The sequence below is a fragment of the Anser anser genome (assembly GCF_964211835.1).
Source record: "Anser anser genome assembly, chromosome: 3".
NCBI classification, from domain to species: Eukaryota; Metazoa; Chordata; class Aves; order Anseriformes; family Anatidae; genus Anser; species Anser anser.
In genome coordinates this window covers 31,959,178-31,983,186 of record NC_139722.1, presented here as the reverse complement: position 1 = coordinate 31,983,186, position 24,009 = coordinate 31,959,178, and the positions used below count along the sequence as shown (strand labels likewise).

At 50.2% G+C, this 24,009-nt stretch overlaps 2 protein-coding genes across 5 annotated transcripts in view; both read left to right on the top strand.

The window, feature by feature from the left end:
• Positions 1 to 15,784, top strand: part of LOC310898087 (uncharacterized protein) — a 45,235-nt gene extending 29,451 nt beyond the window's left edge. For 2 of the 3 annotated variants that reach the window (XR_014582945.1, XR_014582946.1), the window contains exons 4-5: positions 6,410 to 13,816; positions 14,123 to 14,841. Coding sequence is in view for 1 of the 3 variants with exons in the window: in XM_083832505.1 (XP_083688631.1) it covers positions 12,773 to 13,186; positions 13,536 to 13,772 (651 nt within the window). In the remaining 2 variants the exon portion in view is untranslated. Of the gene's footprint in view, positions 1 to 6,409; positions 13,817 to 14,122 lie in introns of all 3 variants that reach the window. The other variant, XM_083832505.1, reaches the window with a different exon arrangement.
• Positions 15,785 to 15,812: 28 nt separating this feature from the next.
• LOC310898085 (uncharacterized protein) lies at positions 15,813 to 23,999 on the top strand. 2 transcript variants are annotated; one of them, XR_014582944.1, is made up of 4 exons: positions 15,813 to 16,620; positions 16,970 to 17,250; positions 17,557 to 20,684; positions 20,991 to 23,999. XR_014582944.1 is itself a non-coding variant. In XM_083832498.1 (4 exons), exons 2-3 carry the CDS (start codon positions 19,641 to 19,643, stop codon positions 20,638 to 20,640), a joined length of 651 nt encoding a protein of 216 aa, XP_083688624.1. In that variant the 5' UTR covers positions 15,813 to 17,250; positions 17,557 to 19,640; the 3' UTR covers positions 20,641 to 20,684; positions 20,991 to 23,999. The 2 variants fall into 2 exon arrangements, 1 of the variants encoding a protein (XP_083688624.1); XM_083832498.1 differs by having other exon boundaries at positions 15,813 to 17,250; positions 17,557 to 20,054; positions 20,404 to 20,684.
• The last annotated feature ends 10 nt before the right edge of the window (positions 24,000 to 24,009 follow it).

Sequence of the window (24,009 nt, the reverse complement as noted above, 5' to 3'; positions counted from 1 at the left end):
TTTGTGATTTTTATTTTTTCCTTATTAACATCCAGATTGTACAATATCTATGTTAAGAAAACATAACTGCTCCAAAAAAAGCTTTGTCATGTATTTATTTCTGCAGCTCTTCTAACTTTATTCAACTTACAAAACCATACAAAAGAAATCAAAGAGGGAGGTAGACTTAAAAGTTTCAGTTGAAACCTCAGAGTTTTGTTAAAGCCACTGAGTCATGACAGAGATTTTTTTACTCAATCCTCTTCCTAGCCATCAATCTAAAAAGTTCATTTTCTGTTATTTTTGTAACATAATTTCATTTAATTCTTTGTGTTTTTTTTTATTTTTTTTTACAGTAGACTGCCTTTTATGTGTGCTGAGTTGACTGCATTTGGTAGTAAAAATGAACATGTTTTTGTTATATCATGCAATAAGCCTGTATTAAAACTACAAAGCCAATTTCTTACATTATTCATGTATCTAAGAAATTAATTAGACATTAAGTTTTCCTAATGTAAAAATCCATAGGTCAGTGTATATTTGTTGTAAAAAATATGCTAGTAAGCAAAACAAAATACTGAACAATCGAAGATCTCACCAACATCCAAAACCATTTTGCTTGGTTCTGTGTCAAGCAAAAATGACCTTGTTTAGATTTTTTTTAACACTTAGCAGTTTTCTTTGGTTTCTGTGAGTTCTGGTGCTCCCTTAATAAATGTTTTTTCTTTAGAGTAAGACATCAATAGCAGTGAGAAAGAAGGCTCTACCTATAACTAGCAAAGCTGCAAATTCTTGCTAAGACTAAATAATGTTGCAGGTCACATTTGGGATGGGGGAGTGGTTTCGTTTTTTCATTGTTTTTAGTCTTTGCACTAATGGTCTAGAATGAGTCCTGCACTTTGTGCAAGTAGGCTTTGAAACTTTTCTAACTGGTGTCTTTTAACAGCAAAGTGTGTAATTGCATTTGGAAGTTATGCAGCAAAAAATGGTTTCGTGCCATGTCCGTCTTGCTGAAACCAATCTGTACCAGCAAGGAAATGCAAATTTTGATACTTATTTACATGAAGAAATGAGGTAAACTCTGTTATCAAAATTTTCTGAGTAAAACCATCTCAACCGGAGACACTCGTGAACACTTGAACTCTTGTCAAAAATTGCAGAGCAGGGGAGGAGTTTCTGCTGTAGCACAAGGACAACCGTGCTAATCCTCGTTTCACAGGAAAGTTTTATTTAGCGTAGCAGCCTTGTTACTAAATACTCACCAGTGCTTAGCAGCAGCATCTCAGGAGACTAAAGCTATGTGGGAACAGCCTGGACATGGAAGTGGGGGGCAGAGATGAGTGCCATGGCCAAGGTGTGAGGGAGCAGGGGATTGAACCTTAATCAGAGGTGGCTGAATCTAAAGCTGCTTCTTGGCCTCCTGTACCCAGAGAAACTGATCTCTGTCCTTACAGGTTTGTATTTTCATTTTTCTATTTTTGCCTGCACTGTTAACAAGCAAATAAGCCTATCTGATAAGCCCCGAGGGCTGTTTCTCAATGTTGAAGTGGGATTTTCTGTTTTGTTCGACTTTCCATTCAGGGCTGATGTCCACGCTGGATCTGTGCACCCTAGCAGTTGGGGCTTTGCAATAAATATCCGTGCCAGCCTGGTGCTGAAGCTTGAACCATCAATTCACTAGGTTGTGCTGACATCTGGTGGCAGTTTGTACGCTTAAATTGTGTTTCAGACGTGTTCTGGTCGGAGATGAGGCAATTACCGATTTACAGTCTGCTTTCTTCTGTATTTCAGTAAACTGAGAAAAAACACGGCTCTGTTTGCTGGCTGCTATTTTCCCACTACCTTATTTCTGACTCTTGAAGGGAGAAAAATAGTTTAAAACTGCTGAAAATGTGGTGGATTTTTTTTTGTTTTTTTTTTTTTGAAGCTACATTTTTAAAAATGTATTCAGAACTTTAGTTTCAGGTTTGTTTTTAGTTTTGTGTGTCCTGTAGCAGTTGCATGGAGGAGCCCTGCCCCATTTTTCTTCAAAGTGCTGTAAAGTGGCTATTTTGAGAGGGAAATGAATGGGATAGTTTTCTTCCTTTGAAGCCTTGGGCACTCGCAGTTGCTAAAGGAGATCTCTGAGGTGCATCTCCATTTTCTGTCTTCCCCTTTAGAGATCCTGGGGCTTCTCTTTACATATCCAGGTATACACATACACACTTCCAAAATGTAATGCAGAATGCTCTGAATGGGGAGAAAACAAGGATTCATTGATGTAATCTTTAAGCAATTGAATATTACCAGGAACAGAAGTTGCTGGACACACTTCCAGGAGGAGGCAGGTGGAAAAAAAAATTTAAAAAAAATAAAATTTTGACAATTTGGAGGGAAATGCTTCATGCAGAAAAAGGAGGTGAGCAGTTTGCAGTCTTCATAGCCATGTCAGGCTTTCCTTCTGGCCATGAAAGGATGGAGACACAGGAAAGGGGGATCCACTGGACTCCAGCTAAGCATGAAGGATGCCTACTGATTTGTCTACTCCTTCCAAATCTTAATTCTTGCTTCACTGTTGCTTGACTGTTACGTCATGATGTTGCTAGCTGCTTTTTGGTGACTGGAGGGATCAGTAGAAGAGGCACTTTGGGAAATATCTCCAAAAGTAAAAGCCACGCAGTCTTTCTGCAATATTCCACTGGGCAAGCAAGAGTTTTAAACACCTTGAAGCTTTGACTGGGACTGGTTCTTTTTAAGCTCTCTGTATTCAGGATGGGAATTCAGCCTGAGTATTTTGATCCTCGTATGTGCCACTTCAGATGGATCAGGCCACCTGTCTGTGGTCAAATTAACCTTCCTTTATGCATTATAGATGAATTTTGAGTGGTTTTGGACACCATTTCAAGCTTTCATTTGTAAATAGAGGTATAAAGGGGGCTTACCATGTAAATAGTGCCTCACTAGTTTAGCTAATGCCATAATATCTGCAATATTCGGTGACTCTTCCCCATTTTACTGGTAATGAATGCATGAAAAGTAGCAGACGTCAATTCATTTGTCAGGCTGTAAGGGTGTTATACCTCACACAGGAAAGAAAGAACTCTCTCCCTGTTTCCAAACGGAGGGTTGTATTTTCAGGTCGTGTACTGTTGGGTGTTATAATCAAGTGGCTCTTGATTATAACAAATATTCTGTAAAGTGAGCAGTGAGTAATTTGTGTGTGTTGGCATCCAACTTCTTGTCTTCACAAGCAATTAAATATCTAACTTGCTAGACAGGGAATACAATAGGGGTGGTTTTCTTCAGCGCTTCCATCTCGTGCTTCATTGTGAAATAAAGTGAGTGAACAATGGCAGTCCCTTTACGGTGTGACCTGTGTTGTGCAATTCCGGATCTCTTCCAGGTGACAGCGGGGCACTGCTTCAGTTGGGTTTTGGGGTGGTTTTCCTTGTCATTGTCACATTCTTTCAGCAGCCACTTCCTTCGTAACTCTGTATTACCTTTTACAGCCCTATCCTTTGAGTGTAGGGCAGCCAAGGGAAGGAGAGCAGGTTCTGGGGTCAGCCAAACAGAGTTTCACTAGCTCCTTGCATCTTTGAGACCTGGGGTAAAAGGCTTCACTGCAGCAGTTTGTTCTTACGTTGTAATAGCTTTGCTGAGACCATGGTCACCCACGTGGCTGGCTGTACCAGTAGTGCCTGCCCTTAGCTGCTGAATTCCAGCATAGCCCCGTGCAGGACTTGGCTGGCAAGTCACCATGTTTTTTTCCTTCTCAGACAGCTATGGAAGGGCCTGCTTTGCAATGAAAGCTAGTTTTCTTTGCTGCTGGCTGTTTAGATGTAAGCGAGGAACTGTGCCTAACATGCGGTAAGCGCCCACCCCTTTGGCAAAGGGGCACAATGTACTTAACTTGCTGCCCTTCCCCAAGTGTCTCACCTTACAAGCATTATTCAGGCTTCATAAGTATTGATTAAAATGAAATAGCCACCTGAAATGGCTCGGAAGTCAGAGGCAGGTGATAGGGAAGCTGTAGAAATAGTGGACCTGTGTTTAATGTGATCATTTAATTGCTGCCATGTTCTCCTGTCACTCGTTTTGAATATAATCCCTTCAGAGTAGGGGTTGCTATGTGTGGAGTATAAACATGGTGTTTATCAGAAGATTTCCTCAGGTTGCTTGAAGTTGTTATGAATATCTGGTGGGCAGCATATCTGAAACATATATGCAAAACTGACCTGAAAGTCCTGAACCGCTTGTATCACTCATTTAGATGCTGAAGAAGAACATACAGCAGATTTCAAAAGGGATTGTGGCAGTCCATAACAATATCAGACAATAATATATTGCTTAGCATTTATTCTGATATTTCTTGTTCTGAATTTCAGGTTTGCTTTTTCTTCACCTGTTTGAGTATTTCCTTGTCACTGCATCATTTGCCTTGATAAGTTTTCTTTCTTTGTGTGCAGACAGTATGTTCACTGGCTCTCATAAATTTTCTTCGATACAAGTCTAGTAGCTACAGTAGTTCATAGGCATATTTTGAAAGCAGATTTCTTTATTCCTGAAAAAAAAAAAAAGCCAAAGCAGTTTTTTTTTTTTTTTTTCCCTACTGCTTTCTCTTTAGCAAATATAATATTTTTGCTCTCGGTATTTTACATGGTTGTGTTTTTTTGGTCTTAGGGAGATAGTGCTGAGAGGGAGATGTAAATAGTTTTTAAGTTTCCATATCATTTCTATATATTTATTTTCAAAGTTGTCTGATTTTAAGACCCAAAGTTTGAATTGTACAGGGAAAATAAAACAATAGCAAGTAGAAGTTCTAAGCAACAGTAATAAAAGATGCAAATCAAGATGATGATATGATTCATCACTTGAGTAATATATAAAGAAGAATTTCATCATAGCCCTTAGAGGATCAAAATAGGATCTGTTAACAATGGAAGTATCAGATGCCTGTCTGCCAAAGGATGAGAGCGCCGTAGTAATTTCAGTCTGAAACCACAACGATATTGTATTTTCTGCTCTCTCTTGTCAAGGGTTGGAGTCCCTTCCGTAAATCATACTTCAGCTGGAAAGCCGTGAATGGGAAATGTAAGTCCTGGCCCTAGACAGCACTTTTTGAGTGGAGTTTTTAGGAGAAGCTGCATCTTCTGAGCGTAGCACTTGTGTAAGAAACTTAGCTGCTGACCAGAGAACTCATTTATTCATCAGGGACAGCTTGAGAAGGAAACTTTGTCATTCTTGCAATTCCTTGGTCACAAATGCTTAGCCTTTTTTGCTGCAGTTCCTATTACTTTGTAGCAGACTGGAAGTTGAAGGTGGTCTGTACCTTCTGATTTATTATTTCAGCTTTTCAGGTTCCTGTGCATCTCCTGTGCCTTCCTGTGAATTAAAAAGTGGGGCATGCAATTACATCGTCCCCCTCTTTCTCTCTCCTGCTGCTGTAGTTCTTTGTCTTGACCAAAGCCAACGGGGGTTTTGAGACTGCAGGAACAGGGCTCTTAGATATGTGACCTGATTTCCAGAAGTACTGGAATGAGATGCAGCTCGTGGTAGAGGAGAAACTTGTACATGAACAGTAACTTATTCCAACTAAAACACACGTTGAGCCCAAAGGCAAGCTGTTTCTTCAGAAAACTTTTTAATATACTGTGCCGTGAAAGGAACGGCTTGCTGAGAACAGCACCAGTATTGGGGCAACCCCTTCTGTGGATTAAGTGCTCAGATAAAGCTCCTCTGCCTTTTCAGTAGCGAATGAACTTTTCTTAACTTAGGTTGTTCTGGTTCTGTGAGGTGATTCAGGTCCCCAGTTACTTGCACATCTGGTTTTGCACATGCTTTATTTTTTTAAAGCAGAGACTATTAATAATCTTCTTGCGAAGATTTTCTCATGTTATACTAAAACCTGTTTAAGTGAATTTTTACCCTCTTCTGAGGATTTTGGCTTTTATTCTACATGAGCAAAACTTTTTGCTATGTATGACTAGATTATCTTGGGTTTTATTTCTTTATTATTTTTTTCCTTTTCTCTTTCCCCTAGAGATGATATATCTAAAGAAACTGAATACGTTATCTGTTTCTGAGAGGAATGTATCATTTCAAACATATCTAGACTGCTGTTACAATCATCTGTTATTGTATAATTGGAGACTGAAGCTTATCAAGCCATAATCTTTAAATGTATCCTTTTCCTCACGGTACTCAAAGACACCCCAAACCCATCGTTCCTCTGATAATTAAATAGAGCTAGATATTGTGTGTATTCCTCTAAGCCAGCACTGTAGGATACTGCTCTTAAATTGTGTTAAAAGCTTTCAGTCCTTTAGATAAATTACATGATAGCTTTTACTTGTGGAATGCAAATAGTCTTTTCTACCTGAGTCTTTTTTTTTTTTTTGGTTAGTGTATTCATGTGCACTCGTTAAAATGATGAATTCTCTCTTTTCTGCAGGCACAACTTGAAGAGATTCAGGAGCACTCTGGAGTGAACTGGCAGGAAGCCTTGTAATACAACTGTGGCAATGAGAGTGGCTGTCCTCGGGAGATGCTGCAGCTCGGCTTTATCGTGATCTTCTTTCTTACACCTCCCAACATATGCACAAAGGACTTAATTTTGTTCAGGATTCATACGCTGTAAAATAGCCATGGGTATGAGGTTTATTCCTCCTTTTACTTGATGCCTGCATGTTTCCTGCAGTCAGTGATGAAGTCTGTACTAAGTCTGCTGACATTTGGTCTGCTTTCAAGAGTTCTGAGTGACAGGTACTGTAAACATCCTACACTCTCAGCTGTGGAAACTTAGAAGGCTGGGAGAAGGCTGTTTACTCTCCCTGCCTCGGAAATCATCCGGAGGGCAAGGATGGAATATTGTGAACTCCATGTTCATTGTATTTCTGACAGCGTGTATTTCTTATTTTACGTTACAGTGTCAGTAAACAAGTGACAGCATTATATCATGCCGTCGGTGTCTTTCATTCTGACTGAGGTTCAAACCCATAATAAGAAGGGCCTTACAGATATGCCGTATCTGCCCTCCTGGTGTGAGGGAAACTTAAATAGTAGAAATAATATGTTACAATACCTTCATACTTAAATATGAGATAAAACAGACCTATTCTACCATTTGTTCATAGGTAGTGGCACGTACAAGTTACAGTGGAGACACTTTCAGGTTCGTGCATCAGAAGTCTATTTAATTGAAATCCTCCTTAAATGTTTGTGTCTTGTGTTCTAAGATTCAGTTCATGTTTTCCTACCCAAAAGAACTAGGAGTGCCTCAAGGTAAAGAAGTTCTAGGGGACTTCAAGTTTCAGTTTCTTTTCAAAGAAATTGAGGTATCAACAATGATTAGCTCAATCTCTAAATTAACTGAATTAAAGATACAAGAGTATTTACCTTACGTTCTCTGCTTGCTTTTGTCTGCTACTTGCCATCCAGACTGTATTATTCTTTGTGCAATCTCTCTTACTCTTCTTCCTTGTGTTTCTTTCTATTTCCCATTAGCTAAGTAGGGCTTCTCACTTTAAATGCAGAATAAGCTTAAACATTTTTTATCCTTTTAAATCTAATACCCTACTGGCACAGTCTAAATCCTCATGAAATGTAATTTTACAGCTATTCTTAAGCAGTGACTTTGGCAGAAAGAATATTATTCCGCCACTTTTTTTATTTCTTTATTGGAAGGGACATCTTTTGTGCTTTCTAAGAAATTTTTCATAATGCGGTTAAGTTCAAAGATCACCTTCTAGCTCCTTTTGTGATAGCATTCTTATGTCTGAAGATCCTGCTGCTTCAGCTTTTTAGCAAAGGTATTTAAATAAAAATCTCTGGTATAAGAGATGTTCTAGAGAGTTTAAATATCAGGGTTCAGAAAGTGATGGAGGTAGAAAGAGAACAGCAAAATGGTAGAAGATCATGTAAGCATTTTCTACAAAATGGACAAGAAAGAATTCAAACCATTAGGTAGATCTCAAAAAAATAAAAGTACATGATTTAAAAACGGTACATGATTTGAAACAATTATTTGGAAAAAGGAATCGGAGAGGAAAACAGCGTCATGGAGTCTTAGTGCTGTAGCCAAGGAGTATGTTCATGAGTTGAGGTCTGGCTGTGCAGTAACAAGTACCACTTTTTCGGGTTTGTGGGGTTTTAACTCATGATTTGTATAGTGATGTTACAAGTAAGGTTAGTCTTACAAAATGATTGTTTTAAGGAGAAATGAGCTGTTCAGGCTAGTCAAACGATAGAGGGTAGTATTTCCTAACACACATGGTTCCCTTGGCAGAGAGAGATCTCCAAGGGTGATGGAGCACACAGCTACATCCTCCACTGTATGGCAACACTGCTTGTAGGCTGTGCTGCTGAGGAGAGACCTCCCCTTGAAAGGAAGTATCATCCTGAATTTGTGTGTGTTTTTATTACTATTATTTTATTTAGATTTGCTTTAGGTTTGGAACCATTATTTTGTGTCAAACAAAAACTTCTCTGTATTTAGCGTTACCTATTTGTTGTCTAATGGTGAAATTCCATCTTTGATTTTATCAGTGTAAGCTGGGAGTGTTGGAGCTTTTCTCATGCATTCTTCCCTGGCCACTCTTTCCTGTCCTTTAACTTGTGCTGGTACTGATGTTTGTTTAAACAGCCAGCTAGCTCAGTGGCTTGACCCAGCTGAAAATTAAACAAGCAAACCAGCTTTTATCTGAATCAGCTGAGTAACAGCTTACTCCACCACTGTGATGCTGTTGCCTAAAATGGTAATTCCTTTCACATATGGCTACTTTTTGAAGGACTAGAACAGAGTTTACTCTAAATAGACCATCAAATCCTAATACAATAAGAAGGCAAAATCACAGGAATTTGTATATTTTTGTATTTTATTTGGTATTATTCTGTCAATGCTGTTTGAAAGCAATTGGAGGTATGGTGCTAAGATAAATTCAGATAAAATTGCTTTAATTAACATTCTTGATTTCTTGAAATCCATTCATGCTTCTGTTTCTTTGAAAGCTTTGTTTGTGAAATCTAGTAGGCAAATTGTATTGGACATGGGGAGCTACCAGTAATTTTGCTGCCTCCACACCTTTAATTGTAACGGTATTCTCTGATGTATTTGCACAAGGCCGAGCGTTGTATAAATAGCGTTGTTCCTAGATCATAAGTTTTTTTTGTGTGTGTTTTTGTTTTTTTTCCCCAGGTATCACTTGCCAAGCCAAAGGCAAGCAAAATGTCCTTTTCTCTTGTTAATCTCATACTTGAAAGAGTTGAAGATTCTTTCCAGTCAATCGATTACACACGCAGCTTTCCCATTGTGAAGAAACACACAGGGCTTTTTCAAAACCCTGTTGCCTGTAATGAGTTTTGGATTGGGTCCACAGAGATGTAATTTGGAGAGCTACCGCAGCAAGTCATCTGTGGGAAATCTTTGTTTGTAGGCATGGGCTTTTTCTCCTTAACATGTGCCAAGATGCAAAACTGACTTTCTCCATGTTATTCTTGGCACTGCTCAGGAGAGTATCATTCTTACATGTTAAGCTCAACATGCTCAATCGACTGATTGATTTTGAATGAGGAGGAAGAGGGTAGTTATTACTTATTATATTTTCTTATTGTTCAGTGTAGGAGCTAGTGAAAATTACAATATCCAAACTTAACACAGGTGAAACATGACTTTTTCTAAGTTTCAAAGTGCTGCTAGTGAGGGAAAGGAGAGGTGAAGGGGAAAGAGAGGTGACTTCTTATCCAGAGAGAGGAAAATGATAACCCTGTTCCTTTTCAGTACAAACACTTTCTTGATAATACAGCAAAATAGGGCAACAATTATCCTTGATGCTTATACAAAAGTTGAGGATTTCTTTTATGCAGTAAATTTCACTGTCAGTGATTCTAATTCTGTGCATGAGAATTTAAAGTGCTATCGCAAGATATTGTACTTTGAAGACCTCTGTTCTAAATTCAAAGGAAAAGAAAGTTTGCTTTGAGTGAAAGAGGGGAAGAAAAAGCCATTATGTGGACTTCGGTCATAACTGCCCCTCAAATGAGCGGGTTCTAGATCTGAAATTTCTCTGCTATAATTGAGATAAAAAACCATGTAAAAGTAACTGTCCTTTTGCAAAATGTAAACAGGTGTGGAACATCTAATATTAATATGCATTTATATGCAAAAAGCAGATGAATGTATAATAGCATTCATTAAAGCTTATTACAGTTTAAAATAGATTAACTTAGTTAACATCTGAACAAACGCTTTTGCTTCAATTCTTGCTTCCTCCCAACTTAAGTTTTCCTTTTTATAAAACTCCTTGTACACTGAGTCTCTTAAAAAAAGCACTTTTAATAAACAGAATGCAGAAGCTGAAGCTTCTTTTATTCTTGTGTGAAACTTTGCTTGTTGTCAACCCTGGGATCTATCCAAGACCTACTTAGCTACAGTTAGGCTTTTATTTCCTTATTTTGCTTTGTTAGCCTGAATTAAATGGAAAATAGGCTTTTGTAGCAATTGCTTCATATAATGAGCAAAGTTTAACTAACCAGTGCAGTCTGTGTCTACAAAGTATCTCGGAAGAGTTGAGGGCTTGCTTATTTTAGAGTGTGTAACGTGATGGCTAAATTACATCTCATTTCACTCTCCAAAAGGGAGATTTGAGTGAGGCTGTGTTGCATAAGCCTTACACTTGCAACACTCACTCCACTCCACGGGAGGAAATAGTTTTGTTCCTGCTGCAGTTAACAGGAAATTTTTGTTGCTGCCTCCATCCTGTTATTAAGGTGTTGAAATAATACTGCAGAGAGAGGGACTAATCCTGGCTTTGGACAGAGTCTTTGCACTTCATTTTCTCTTTTGCAAAAGAAGACGATGCTTTCTCACCAGGGAGGATACAGTAAGCAAAGAAACAGAAAAAAGAGTATTTCTTTTTTGCAATGAAGCATGTTTCCTAAAATCATAAAATCACAGTCTGGTTTGTCTCGTTATGTTGCAGCCTTTCACAGTGATTCAGAGAGATTGTACTGCTCGGTTATACTACTGGGGAAGAACAAAGGACGTGCTTACTGCAAGATCTAGTGCAGTATTATCATAAAGGCTGCTAAAAGCTCCCTCTTGTGCTTTTGGTGTGGTGCCATCCTCCCACCAGCTCCAAGCAGGCCTGCAGCACCTCTTCTAGTGGTGGTTTTGAGCATGGACATACAGGGCAGTTTGTGCAGTCATACCCAGGTAGCTGGGGTACAGAGGTACACTGCAGCCCAGAAGTCAGCTCCAGGCCAGCCTCACCCCGCTTTCTGAAACCCTGGGCATCCTCTTAGACTATGGTAGGGTCCAAGCCACCCCTGCTTCATTGCTTATGTCAGCAGGAATAACTTCCACTTCACCAGATGTAAAGCTGAAAACAAGTCAACATTGTACTTACCTTTTCAGATCCTTATTTATGCATCACATCCCTCCCTGGTGGTCTAGTGGTTAGGATTCGGCGCTTTCACCGCCGCAGCCCGGGTTCGATTCCCGGTCAGGGAAGAGTTTTTTGATGGGCAGAGGCCAATGGGATGAGGTTCAACATGGCTAAGTGCCAGGTCCTGCACTTTGGTCGCAACAACCCTATGTAACACTACAGGCTTGGGGCAGAGTGGGTTGCAAAGCTGTGCAGAAGAAAAGGATCTGGGGGTGTTGGTTGATGCTCACCTGAACATGAGCCAGCAGTGTGCCCAGATGGCCAAGAAGGCCAACGGCATCCTGGCTTGTATCAGGAATAGTGTAGCCAGCAGGACCAGGGAGGTGATCGTCCCCCTGTACTCTGCTCTGGTGAGACCGCACCTCGTGTGCTGTGTTCAGTTTTGGGCCCCTCAGTACCAGAAGGACATCGAGGCCCTGGAGCGTGTCCAGAGAAGGGCTACGAAGCTGGTGAAGGGCCTGGAGCACAAGTCCTGTGAGGAGCGGCTGAGGGAGCTGGGGGTGTTTGGTCTGGAGAAGAGGAGGCTCAGGGGAGACCTCATTGCTCTCTACAACTACCTGAAAGGAAGGTGTGGGGAGCTGGGGGTCGGCCTCTTCTGGCAGGTAACTAGTGATAGGACTAAAGGGAATGGCCTCAAGTTGCGCCAGGGGAGGTTCAGGTTGGAAATGAGGAGACATTTCTTCTCAGAAAGAGCAGTCAGGCATTGGAACGGGTTGCCTAGGGGGGTGGTGGCGTCACCATCCCTCTGGGGGTTTTTAAGGAAAGGCTGGACATGGTGCTTAGGGACGTGATTTAGTGGGTGATATTGGTCATGTGGGGGTGGTTGGGGCAGATCATCTTGGAGGTGTTTTCCAACCTTAATGATTCCATGATTTTATCCAACCAACAGCCATTTTGGGGCTTTCCTCTTGATGGGGGCTTCCACTTTGCCCCCAAGAGGGGTTTTGAGGAGAACCATGCCACGGCTGCCTAGCTTGGATGTGGCTCTGGCCACGGCTCCTGGCCGTCACTGAGAAATCCAGGGCACAGTCCCAAACAAACATGGGGGGGGCTCAAGCCCACCTCTCTGCTGGTCAGACAGTTCTTCCGTGAGGACTGCAGCGGCAGCAGCAGGCTTCGAAGACCGCCTGCCCGCGTCCTCCCCAGCCTCGCCGCGGCCTTTGTTGCCTGCCGGTCTCCCGGCGACAGGCTCTGTGAGCTCACACAGGGCCGGGCATAAGAGCAGGCTGCGGCTGGGCACCGCTGCTAGTGCTGGTGGTCACTGCTGCTAGAGCTGTTGGTCACTGCTGCTAGTGCTGGTGGTCACTGCCGGAGCTCTGCTCAGCGTGACAGCCATCTCCAGTGTTGTTTTGTGTTCATCAGGAGAGAGCAGGATGAAGTTCGACCTGGCTCTCCTCCTGGCCATGGCTCTGGCCGTGGCTGTGTTCCGTGCCTGTGGCCTTGGCCTCTGCGGCCACCGCCGCTGGGAAAGGGTCAGGGTCAGCAGGAGCCTTGGCATCAAGCACCTGGTCTCCAACTGGCCCTGCAGCCTCGGCCTTTCCAGCTGCCCCAGCCGGATCCGGCTCAGGCTGAACACCATGGTCCCTTCAGAGGGCCCACAGCAACGTCCCGTCGGCACCGAGCGCCAGCCCTCCGAGCTGCCCTACCCCCTGGGCCACTACTGGGAATACCTTGCCCAGGGCAGGAGCGTCTGGCTGCCGTGCAATAACCGGGACGCCATCTGCCTCCTCGGCGTGGGGCTGCTTGCCCTCAGCCTCTGGAGAAGTGTGAAGAGATACAGCAGGCAGGTGAGTGGTGGAGGCGCAGTGTGCAGGAAAGGGCCAGCCTGTGGCGAGCGGACCACAAGGACCTTGGCCGCGAAGGCTTCCCAGGAAAGAACAAAACCCAGCAGGCATAAAGAAGCCTTAGCAGGCCCCGAGAGGCCCTCTGCCTCTTCCCCAGCCGCACGGCTGACAGCCGCTGGGAGCCCCAAGCATGGGCCAGGGCCTGCCGGTGCTGTTGTGAGGCCCCGTGACTGCCCGGAGCAGTGCTGTGAGGCTGGACGCTCCAGAGGAAGCCGAGCCCAGCAGGACAATTCTCCACCTCGCGAGCCCTCAGCCATGCCCTTCACTGTGCTGCTTCTCTTTTTGCTTCCAGGGAACGGTCCGGTGGGCCTCAGCTTCCATGGGGACAGACCACCGGGGAAAGGACGCTCTGGGTGATTGTGCCTCGCTCTGCCGGATGGAGGCCAATGCTGCTGTCGTGGTGAGGTGCCTGAAGCGCCTCTACCAGCTCCGCCTGCAGGAGCTTGGGCTCCCACTGCCCAGGAAGAAGGCACAAAACAAGTGCAAGAAAAGAACGGTCCCCTTGCATACCCTCCGCAAATTCATCTAGAGCGTGCATGCCGTGTGCCGGTGACAGGAAAGGCAGTGCGGCGAGTGAGTGCTGCTGTCCATGGGTTTGGGGAGGCTGATGCTCCAGGAGAAGGGGGGAGAGGAGCTAGGAACCCATGGCTGTGGGTTGCCCCGCAGTAGCCCATGACCCAGGAGAAGGGGCCCATGTCCCTGTGAGATGGCAGTGGCCAGGGAATGCCCATGACCTGTTGGGTTAGCCCTTGGACTTAGGACCTCCAAGGCCCGTGCGAGGGTAGGCATCGGCCCGGGAAAAGGGGCAGGTGGAAGGAAGTGCCTGGCTAATAATTCTGGCACAGCATTTTCACCCATCTGACAGTCAATTCTCTTCAGATTGACAGCGAGCCGGTGAGGCAGGACACACCTCAGCCCTCCGAAGGCTCCTGCGGTGAAGGCACCTCCCCTGACAACTGGATGCCAACATCACCTTGAACACCTCCTCCCTGCACGGGCACCACTGACAATGCCAGCTGTCCCCTGGTGGGCTGCCCGTGCCCTGCCAGCACAACAGCCAGCGGGGACTCGGCATTCATCTCATGAGGACCTCCGAGGAGAAGTTCCCTTCTCCATCCTCCCAGAGGCACCGCTGGGACTGCTGGCATCCCAAAGGACATGGCTCTGCTTTGTTGCTCCACAGAGGACAGCAGGAGCATGCGTGTGCAGCAGAGCTGGCTGGGGGACTCCTGAACATCTCTGTTGGTAGCAGACCACATCTCCCAGCTGAATAAAGATCATCCATACAGGAACTTGTGTCCTTTTGGTACCAAGGGGCTTGGGGCAGCAGCCACACGGGAGGCAGTGGGGCAGGTGAGGGCTGCTGCATGTGGGTTTTAGAGAACACACCTGCAGAGGAATGAGGGAGCTGGGCTGGGAGAGGAGAGCTGTGAGGTGCCGCCCAGGCGCCTATGCCCCAGGAAGAGAGACCACATCCTGGCAGGGTGCCCGTGTCCCACTGAGGTTTCCTTGGGGGTGCCCATGGCCCTGGGAGGTGGCAGTGGCTGGTGAGTGCCCAGGACCCTGTGAGTCATGTCCCTGGGGGACTAATTCCAGACTAACTCCACTCCTGCTTCACTTACATTTGAAGGCTCTGCATAGGGACCTGGAAAGTTTGGATCAATGGCAGAGGCCAAGGGGATGAGGTTCAACATGGCCAAGGGCCCGGTCCTGCGCTTTGGCCACAACAACCCCATGCAGCGCTACAGGCTTGGGGCAGAGTGACTCGAAAGCTGTGCAGAGGAAAAGTATCGGGGGGGCTGTGGGGGGTCGATGCTCACCTGAACGTGAGCTGGCAGTGTGCCTAGGTGACCAGAAAGACCACCAGCATGCCTGGCTTGTATCAGGAATAGCGTAGCCAGCAGTACCAGGGAGGTGGTTGTTCCTTGTATTCATCTGTGGTGAGGCCGCACCTCGAGTGCTGTGTTCAGCTGTGGGCCCCTCACTACAAGAAGGACATGGAGGCCCTGGAGCGTGTCCAGAGAATGGCTACGAAGCTGGTGAAGGGCCTGGGACACAAGTCCTGCGAGGAGCAGCTGAGGGAACTGGGGTTGTTTAGCCTGGAGAAGAGGAGGCTCAGGGGAGACCTCATTGCTCTCTACGGCTACCTGAAAGGAAGCTGTGGGGAGCTGGGGGTTGGCCTCTTCTGGCAGGTAACTAGTGATAAGACTAAAGGGAATGGCCTCAAGTTGCGCCAGGGGAGGTTCAGGTTGGAAATGAGGAGACATTTCTTCTCAGAAAGAGCAGTCAGGCATTGGAACGGGTTGCCTAGGGGGGTGGTGGCGTCACCATCCCTCTGGGGGTTTTTAAGGAAAGGCTGGACATGGTGCTTAGGGACGTGATTTAGTGGGTGATATTGGTCATGTGGGGGTGGTTGGGGCAGATCATCTTGGAGGTGTTTTCCAACCTTAATGATTCCATGATTTTATCCAACCAACAGCCATTTTGGGGCTTTCCTCTTGATGGGGGCTTCCACTTTGCCCCCAAGAGGGGTTTTGAGGAGAACCATGCCACAGCTGCCTAGCTTGGATGTGGCTCTGGCCACGGCTCCTGGCCGTCACTGAGAAATCCAGGGCACAGTCCCAAACAAACATGGGGGGGGCTCAAGCCCACCTCTCTGCTGGTCAGACAGTTCTCCTGTGAGGACTGCAGCGGCAGCAGCAGGCTTCGAAGACCGCCTGCCCGCGTCCTCCCCAGCCTCGCCGCGGCCTTTGTTGCCTGCCGGTCTCCCGGCGACAGGCTCTGTGAGCTCACACAGGGCCGGGCATAAGAGCAGGCTGCGGCTGGGCACCGCTGCTAGTGCTGGTGGTCACTGCTGCTAGAGCTGTTGGTCACTGCTGCTAGTGCTGGTGGTCACTGCCGGAGCTCTGCTCAGCGTGACAGCCATCTCCAGTGTTGTTTTGTGTTCATCAGGAGAGAGCAGGATGAAGTTCGACCTGGCTCTCCTCCTGGCCATGGCTCTGGCCGTGGCTGTGTTCCGTGCCTGTGGCCTTGGCCTCTGCGGCCACCGCCGCTGGGAAAGGGTCAGGGTCAGCAGGAGCCTTGGCATCAAGCACCTGGTCTCCAACTGGCCCTGCAGCCTCGGCCTTTCCAGCTGCCCCAGCCGGATCCGGCTCAGGCTGAACACCATGGTCCCTTCAGAGGGCCCACAGCAAAGTCCCGTCGGCACCGAGCGCCAGCCCTCCGAGCTGCCCTACCCCCTGGGCCACTACTGGGAATACCTTGCCCAGGGCAGGAGCGTCTGGCTGCCGTGCAATAACCGGGACGCCATCTGCCTCCTCGGCGTGGGGCTGCTTGCCCTCAGCCTCTGGAGAAGTGTGAAGAGATACAGCAGGCAGGTGAGTGGTGGAGGCGCAGTGTGCAGGAAAGGGCCAGCCTGTGGCGAGCGGACCACAAGGACCTTGGCCGCGAAGGCTTCCCAGGAAAGAACAAAACCCAGCAGGCATAAAGAAGCCTTAGCAGGCCCCGAGAGGCCCTCTGCCTCTTCCCCAGCCGCACGGCTGACAGCCGCTGGGAGCCCCAAGCATGGGCCAGGGCCTGCCGGTGCTGTTGTGAGGCCCCGTGACTGCCCGGAGCAGTGCTGTGAGGCTGGACGCTCCAGAGGAAGCCGAGCCCAGCAGGACAATTCTCCACCTCGCGAGCCCTCAGCCATGCCCTTCACTGTGCTGCTTCTCTTTTTGCTTCCAGGGAACGGTCCGGTGGGCCTCAGCTTCCATGGGGACAGACCACCGGGGAAAGGACGCTCTGGGTGATTGTGCCTCGCTCTGCCGGATGGAGGCCAATGCTGCTGTCGTGGTGAGGTGCCTGAAGCGCCTCTACCAGCTCCGCCTGCAGGAGCTTGGGCTCCCACTGCCCAGGAAGAAGGCACAAAACAAGTGCAAGAAAAGAACGGTCCCCTTGCATACCCTCCGCAAATTCATCTAGAGCGTGCATGCCGTGTGCCGGTGACAGGAAAGGCAGTGCGGCGAGTGAGTGCTGCTGTCCATGGGTTTGGGGAGGCTGATGCTCCAGGAGAAGGGGGGAGAGGAGCTAGGAACCCATGGCTGTGGGTTGCCCCGCAGTAGCCCATGACCCAGGAGAAGGGGCCCATGTCCCTGTGAGATGGCAGTGGCCAGGGAATGCCCATGACCTGTTGGGTTAGCCCTTGGACTTAGGACCTCCAAGGCCCGTGCGAGGGTAGGCATCGGCCCGGGAAAAGGGGCAGGTGGAAGGAAGTGCCTGGCTAATAATTCTGGCACAGCATTTTCACCCATCTGACAGTCAATTCTCTTCAGATTGACAGCGAGCCGGTGAGGCAGGACACACCTCAGCCCTCCGAAGGCTCCTGCGGTGAAGGCACCTCCCCTGACAACTGGATGCCAACATCACCTTGAACACCTCCTCCCTGCACGGGCACCACTGACAATGCCAGCTGTCCCCTGGTGGGCTGCCCGTGCCCTGCCAGCACAACAGCCAGCGGGGACTCGGCATTCATCTCATGAGGACCTCCGAGGAGAAGTTCCCTTCTCCATCCTCCCAGAGGCACCGCTGGGACTGCTGGCATCCCAAAGGACATGGCTCTGCTTTGTTGCTCCACAGAGGACAGCAGGAGCATGCGTGTGCAGCAGAGCTGGCTGGGGGACTCCTGAACATCTCTGTTGGTAGCAGACCACATCTCCCAGCTGAATAAAGATCATCCATACAGGAACTTGTGTCCTTTTGGTACCAAGGGGCTTGGGGCAGCAGCCACACGGGAGGCAGTGGGGCAGGTGAGGGCTGCTGCATGTGGGTTTTAGAGAACACACCTGCAGAGGAATGAGGGAGCTGGGCTGGGAGAGGAGAGCTGTGAGGTGCCGCCCAGGCGCCTATGCCCCAGGAAGAGAGACCACATCCTGGCAGGGTGCCCGTGTCCCACTGAGGTTTCCTTGGGGGTGCCCATGGCCCTGGGAGGTGGCAGTGGCTGGTGAGTGCCCAGGACCCTGTGAGTCATGTCCCTGGGGGACTAATTCCAGACTAACTCCACTCCTGCTTCACTTACATTTGAAGGCTCTGCATAGGGACCTGGAAAGTTTGGATCAATGGCAGAGGCCAAGGGGATGAGGTTCAACATGGCCAAGGGCCCGGTCCTGCGCTTTGGCCACAACAACCCCATGCAGCGCTACAGGCTTGGGGCAGAGTGACTCGAAAGCTGTGCAGAGGAAAAGTATCGGGGGGGCTGTGGGGGGTCGATGCTCACCTGAACGTGAGCTGGCAGTGTGCCTAGGTGACCAGAAAGACCACCAGCATGCCTGGCTTGTATCAGGAATAGCGTAGCCAGCAGTACCAGGGAGGTGGTTGTTCCTTGTATTCATCTGTGGTGAGGCCGCACCTCGAGTGCTGTGTTCAGCTGTGGGCCCCTCACTACAAGAAGGACATGGAGGCCCTGGAGCGTGTCCAGAGAATGGCTACGAAGCTGGTGAAGGGCCTGGGACACAAGTCCTGCGAGGAGCAGCTGAGGGAACTGGGGTTGTTTAGCCTGGAGAAGAGGAGGCTCAGGGGAGACCTCATTGCTCTCTACGGCTACCTGAAAGGAAGCTGTGGGGAGCTGGGGGTTGGCCTCTTCTGGCAGGTAACTAGTGATAAGACTAAAGGGAATGGCCTCAAGTTGCGCCAGGGGAGGTTCAGGTTGGAAATGAGGAGACATTTCTTCTCAGAAAGAGCAGTCAGGCATTGGAACGGGTTGCCTAGGGGGGTGGTGGCGTCACCATCCCTCTGGGGGTTTTTAAGGAAAGGCTGGACATGGTGCTTAGGGACGTGATTTAGTGGGTGATATTGGTCATGTGGGGGTGGTTGGGGCAGATCATCTTGGAGGTGTTTTCCAACCTTAATGATTCCATGATTTTATCCAACCAACAGCCATTTTGGGGCTTTCCTCTTGATGGGGGCTTCCACTTTGCCCCCAAGAGGGGTTTTGAGGAGAACCATGCCACGGCTGCCTAGCTTGGATGTGGCTCTGGCCACGGCTCCTGGCCGTCACTGAGAAATCCAGGGCACAGTCCCAAACAAACATGGGGGGGGCTCAAGCCCACCTCTCTGCTGGTCAGACAGTTCTCCTGTGAGGACTGCAGCGGCAGCAGCAGGCTTCGAAGACCGCCTGCCCGCGTCCTCCCCAGCCTCGCCGCGGCCTTTGTTGCCTGCCGGTCTCCCGGCGACAGGCTCTGTGAGCTCACACAGGGCCGGGCATAAGAGCAGGCTGCGGCTGGGCACCGCTGCTAGTGCTGGTGGTCACTGCTGCTAGAGCTGTTGGTCACTGCTGCTAGTGCTGGTGGTCACTGCCGGAGCTCTGCTCAGCGTGACAGCCATCTCCAGTGTTGTTTTGTGTTCATCAGGAGAGAGCAGGATGAAGTTCGACCTGGCTCTCCTCCTGGCCATGGCTCTGGCCGTGGCTGTGTTCCGTGCCTGTGGCCTTGGCCTCTGCGGCCACCGCCGCTGGGAAAGGGTCAGGGTCAGCAGGAGCCTTGGCATCAAGCACCTGGTCTCCAACTGGCCCTGCAGCCTCGGCCTTTCCAGCTGCCCCAGCCGGATCCGGCTCAGGCTGAACACCATGGTCCCTTCAGAGGGCCCACAGCAAAGTCCCGTCGGCACCGAGCGCCAGCCCTCCGAGCTGCCCTACCCCCTGGGCCACTACTGGGAATACCTTGCCCAGGGCAGGAGCGTCTGGCTGCCGTGCAATAACCGGGACGCCATCTGCCTCCTCGGCGTGGGGCTGCTTGCCCTCAGCCTCTGGAGAAGTGTGAAGAGATACAGCAGGCAGGTGAGTGGTGGAGGCGCAGTGTGCAGGAAAGGGCCAGCCTGTGGCGAGCGGACCACAAGGACCTTGGCCGCGAAGGCTTCCCAGGAAAGAACAAAACCCAGCAGGCATAAAGAAGCCTTAGCAGGCCCCGAGAGGCCCTCTGCCTCTTCCCCAGCCGCACGGCTGACAGCCGCTGGGAGCCCCAAGCATGGGCCAGGGCCTGCCGGTGCTGTTGTGAGGCCCCGTGACTGCCCGGAGCAGTGCTGTGAGGCTGGACGCTCCAGAGGAAGCCGAGCCCAGCAGGACAATTCTCCACCTCGCGAGCCCTCAGCCATGCCCTTCACTGTGCTGCTTCTCTTTTTGCTTCCAGGGAACGGTCCGGTGGGCCTCAGCTTCCATGGGGACAGACCACCGGGGAAAGGACGCTCTGGGTGATTGTGCCTCGCTCTGCCGGATGGAGGCCAATGCTGCTGTCGTGGTGAGGTGCCTGAAGCGCCTCTACCAGCTCCGCCTGCAGGAGCTTGGGCTCCCACTGCCCAGGAAGAAGGCACAAAACAAGTGCAAGAAAAGAACGGTCCCCTTGCATACCCTCCGCAAATTCATCTAGAGCGTGCATGCCGTGTGCCGGTGACAGGAAAGGCAGTGCGGCGAGTGAGTGCTGCTGTCCATGGGTTTGGGGAGGCTGATGCTCCAGGAGAAGGGGGGAGAGGAGCTAGGAACCCATGGCTGTGGGTTGCCCCGCAGTAGCCCATGACCCAGGAGAAGGGGCCCATGTCCCTGTGAGATGGCAGTGGCCAGGGAATGCCCATGACCTGTTGGGTTAGCCCTTGGACTTAGGACCTCCAAGGCCCGTGCGAGGGTAGGCATCGGCCCGGGAAAAGGGGCAGGTGGAAGGAAGTGCCTGGCTAATAATTCTGGCACAGCATTTTCACCCATCTGACAGTCAATTCTCTTCAGATTGACAGCGAGCCGGTGAGGCAGGACACACCTCAGCCCTCCGAAGGCTCCTGCGGTGAAGGCACCTCCCCTGACAACTGGATGCCAACATCACCTTGAACACCTCCTCCCTGCACGGGCACCACTGACAATGCCAGCTGTCCCCTGGTGGGCTGCCCGTGCCCTGCCAGCACAACAGCCAGCGGGGACTCGGCATTCATCTCATGAGGACCTCCGAGGAGAAGTTCCCTTCTCCATCCTCCCAGAGGCACCGCTGGGACTGCTGGCATCCCAAAGGACATGGCTCTGCTTTGTTGCTCCACAGAGGACAGCAGGAGCATGCGTGTGCAGCAGAGCTGGCTGGGGGACTCCTGAACATCTCTGTTGGTAGCAGACCACATCTCCCAGCTGAATAAAGATCATCCATACAGGAACTTGTGTCCTTTTGGTACCAAGGGGCTTGGGGCAGCAGCCACACGGGAGGCAGTGGGGCAGGTGAGGGCTGCTGCATGTGGGTTTTAGAGAACACACCTGCAGAGGAATGAGGGAGCTGGGCTGGGAGAGGAGAGCTGTGAGGTGCCGCCCAGGCGCCTATGCCCCAGGAAGAGAGACCACATCCTGGCAGGGTGCCCGTGTCCCACTGAGGTTTCCTTGGGGGTGCCCATGGCCCTGGGAGGTGGCAGTGGCTGGTGAGTGCCCAGGACCCTGTGAGTCATGTCCCTGGGGGACTAATTCCAGACTAACTCCACTCCTGCTTCACTTACATTTGAAGGCTCTGCATAGGGACCTGGAAAGTTTGGATCAATGGCAGAGGCCAAGGGGATGAGGTTCAACATGGCCAAGGGCCCGGTCCTGCGCTTTGGCCACAACAACCCCATGCAGCGCTACAGGCTTGGGGCAGAGTGACTCGAAAGCTGTGCAGAGGAAAAGTATCGGGGGGGCTGTGGGGGGTCGATGCTCACCTGAACGTGAGCTGGCAGTGTGCCTAGGTGACCAGAAAGACCACCAGCATGCCTGGCTTGTATCAGGAATAGCGTAGCCAGCAGTACCAGGGAGGTGGTTGTTCCTTGTATTCATCTGTGGTGAGGCCGCACCTCGAGTGCTGTGTTCAGCTGTGGGCCCCTCACTACAAGAAGGACATGGAGGCCCTGGAGCGTGTCCAGAGAATGGCTACGAAGCTGGTGAAGGGCCTGGGACACAAGTCCTGCGAGGAGCAGCTGAGGGAACTGGGGTTGTTTAGCCTGGAGAAGAGGAGGCTCAGGGGAGACCTCATTGCTCTCTACGGCTACCTGAAAGGAAGCTGTGGGGAGCTGGGGGTTGGCCTCTTCTGGCAGGTAACTAGTGATAAGACTAAAGGGAATGGCCTCAAGTTGCGCCAGGGGAGGTTCAGGTTGGAAATGAGGAGACATTTCTTCTCAGAAAGAGCAGTCAGGCATTGGAACGGGTTGCCTAGGGGGGTGGTGGCGTCACCATCCCTCTGGGGGTTTTTAAGGAAAGGCTGGACATGGTGCTTAGGGACGTGATTTAGTGGGTGATATTGGTCATGTGGGGGTGGTTGGGGCAGATCATCTTGGAGGTGTTTTCCAACCTTAATGATTCCATGATTTTATCCAACCAACAGCCATTTTGGGGCTTTCCTCTTGATGGGGGCTTCCACTTTGCCCCCAAGAGGGGTTTTGAGGAGAACCATGCCACGGCTGCCTAGCTTGGATGTGGCTCTGGCCACGGCTCCTGGCCGTCACTGAGAAATCCAGGGCACAGTCCCAAACAAACATGGGGGGGGCTCAAGCCCACCTCTCTGCTGGTCAGACAGTTCTCCTGTGAGGACTGCAGCGGCAGCAGCAGGCTTCGAAGACCGCCTGCCCGCGTCCTCCCCAGCCTCGCCGCGGCCTTTGTTGCCTGCCGGTCTCCCGGCGACAGGCTCTGTGAGCTCACACAGGGCCGGGCATAAGAGCAGGCTGCGGCTGGGCACCGCTGCTAGTGCTGGTGGTCACTGCTGCTAGAGCTGTTGGTCACTGCTGCTAGTGCTGGTGGTCACTGCCGGAGCTCTGCTCAGCGTGACAGCCATCTCCAGTGTTGTTTTGTGTTCATCAGGAGAGAGCAGGATGAAGTTCGACCTGGCTCTCCTCCTGGCCATGGCTCTGGCCGTGGCTGTGTTCCGTGCCTGTGGCCTTGGCCTCTGCGGCCACCGCCGCTGGGAAAGGGTCAGGGTCAGCAGGAGCCTTGGCATCAAGCACCTGGTCTCCAACTGGCCCTGCAGCCTCGGCCTTTCCAGCTGCCCCAGCCGGATCCGGCTCAGGCTGAACACCATGGTCCCTTCAGAGGGCCCACAGCAAAGTCCCGTCGGCACCGAGCGCCAGCCCTCCGAGCTGCCCTACCCCCTGGGCCACTACTGGGAATACCTTGCCCAGGGCAGGAGCGTCTGGCTGCCGTGCAATAACCGGGACGCCATCTGCCTCCTCGGCGTGGGGCTGCTTGCCCTCAGCCTCTGGAGAAGTGTGAAGAGATACAGCAGGCAGGTGAGTGGTGGAGGCGCAGTGTGCAGGAAAGGGCCAGCCTGTGGCGAGCGGACCACAAGGACCTTGGCCGCGAAGGCTTCCCAGGAAAGAACAAAACCCAGCAGGCATAAAGAAGCCTTAGCAGGCCCCGAGAGGCCCTCTGCCTCTTCCCCAGCCGCACGGCTGACAGCCGCTGGGAGCCCCAAGCATGGGCCAGGGCCTGCCGGTGCTGTTGTGAGGCCCCGTGACTGCCCGGAGCAGTGCTGTGAGGCTGGACGCTCCAGAGGAAGCCGAGCCCAGCAGGACAATTCTCCACCTCGCGAGCCCTCAGCCATGCCCTTCACTGTGCTGCTTCTCTTTTTGCTTCCAGGGAACGGTCCGGTGGGCCTCAGCTTCCATGGGGACAGACCACCGGGGAAAGGACGCTCTGGGTGATTGTGCCTCGCTCTGCCGGATGGAGGCCAATGCTGCTGTCGTGGTGAGGTGCCTGAAGCGCCTCTACCAGCTCCGCCTGCAGGAGCTTGGGCTCCCACTGCCCAGGA

Coding starts and splice junctions, on each gene's coding strand:
- LOC310898085 (XM_083832498.1), top strand. CDS start 19,641: ATGAAGTTCGACCTGGCTCTCCTCCTGGCCATGGCTCTGGCCGTGGCT. Junction 20,055..20,403: donor TGAAGAGATACAGCAGGCAG/GTGAGTGGTGGA, acceptor TTTTGCTTCCAG/GGAACGGTCCGGTGGGCCTC.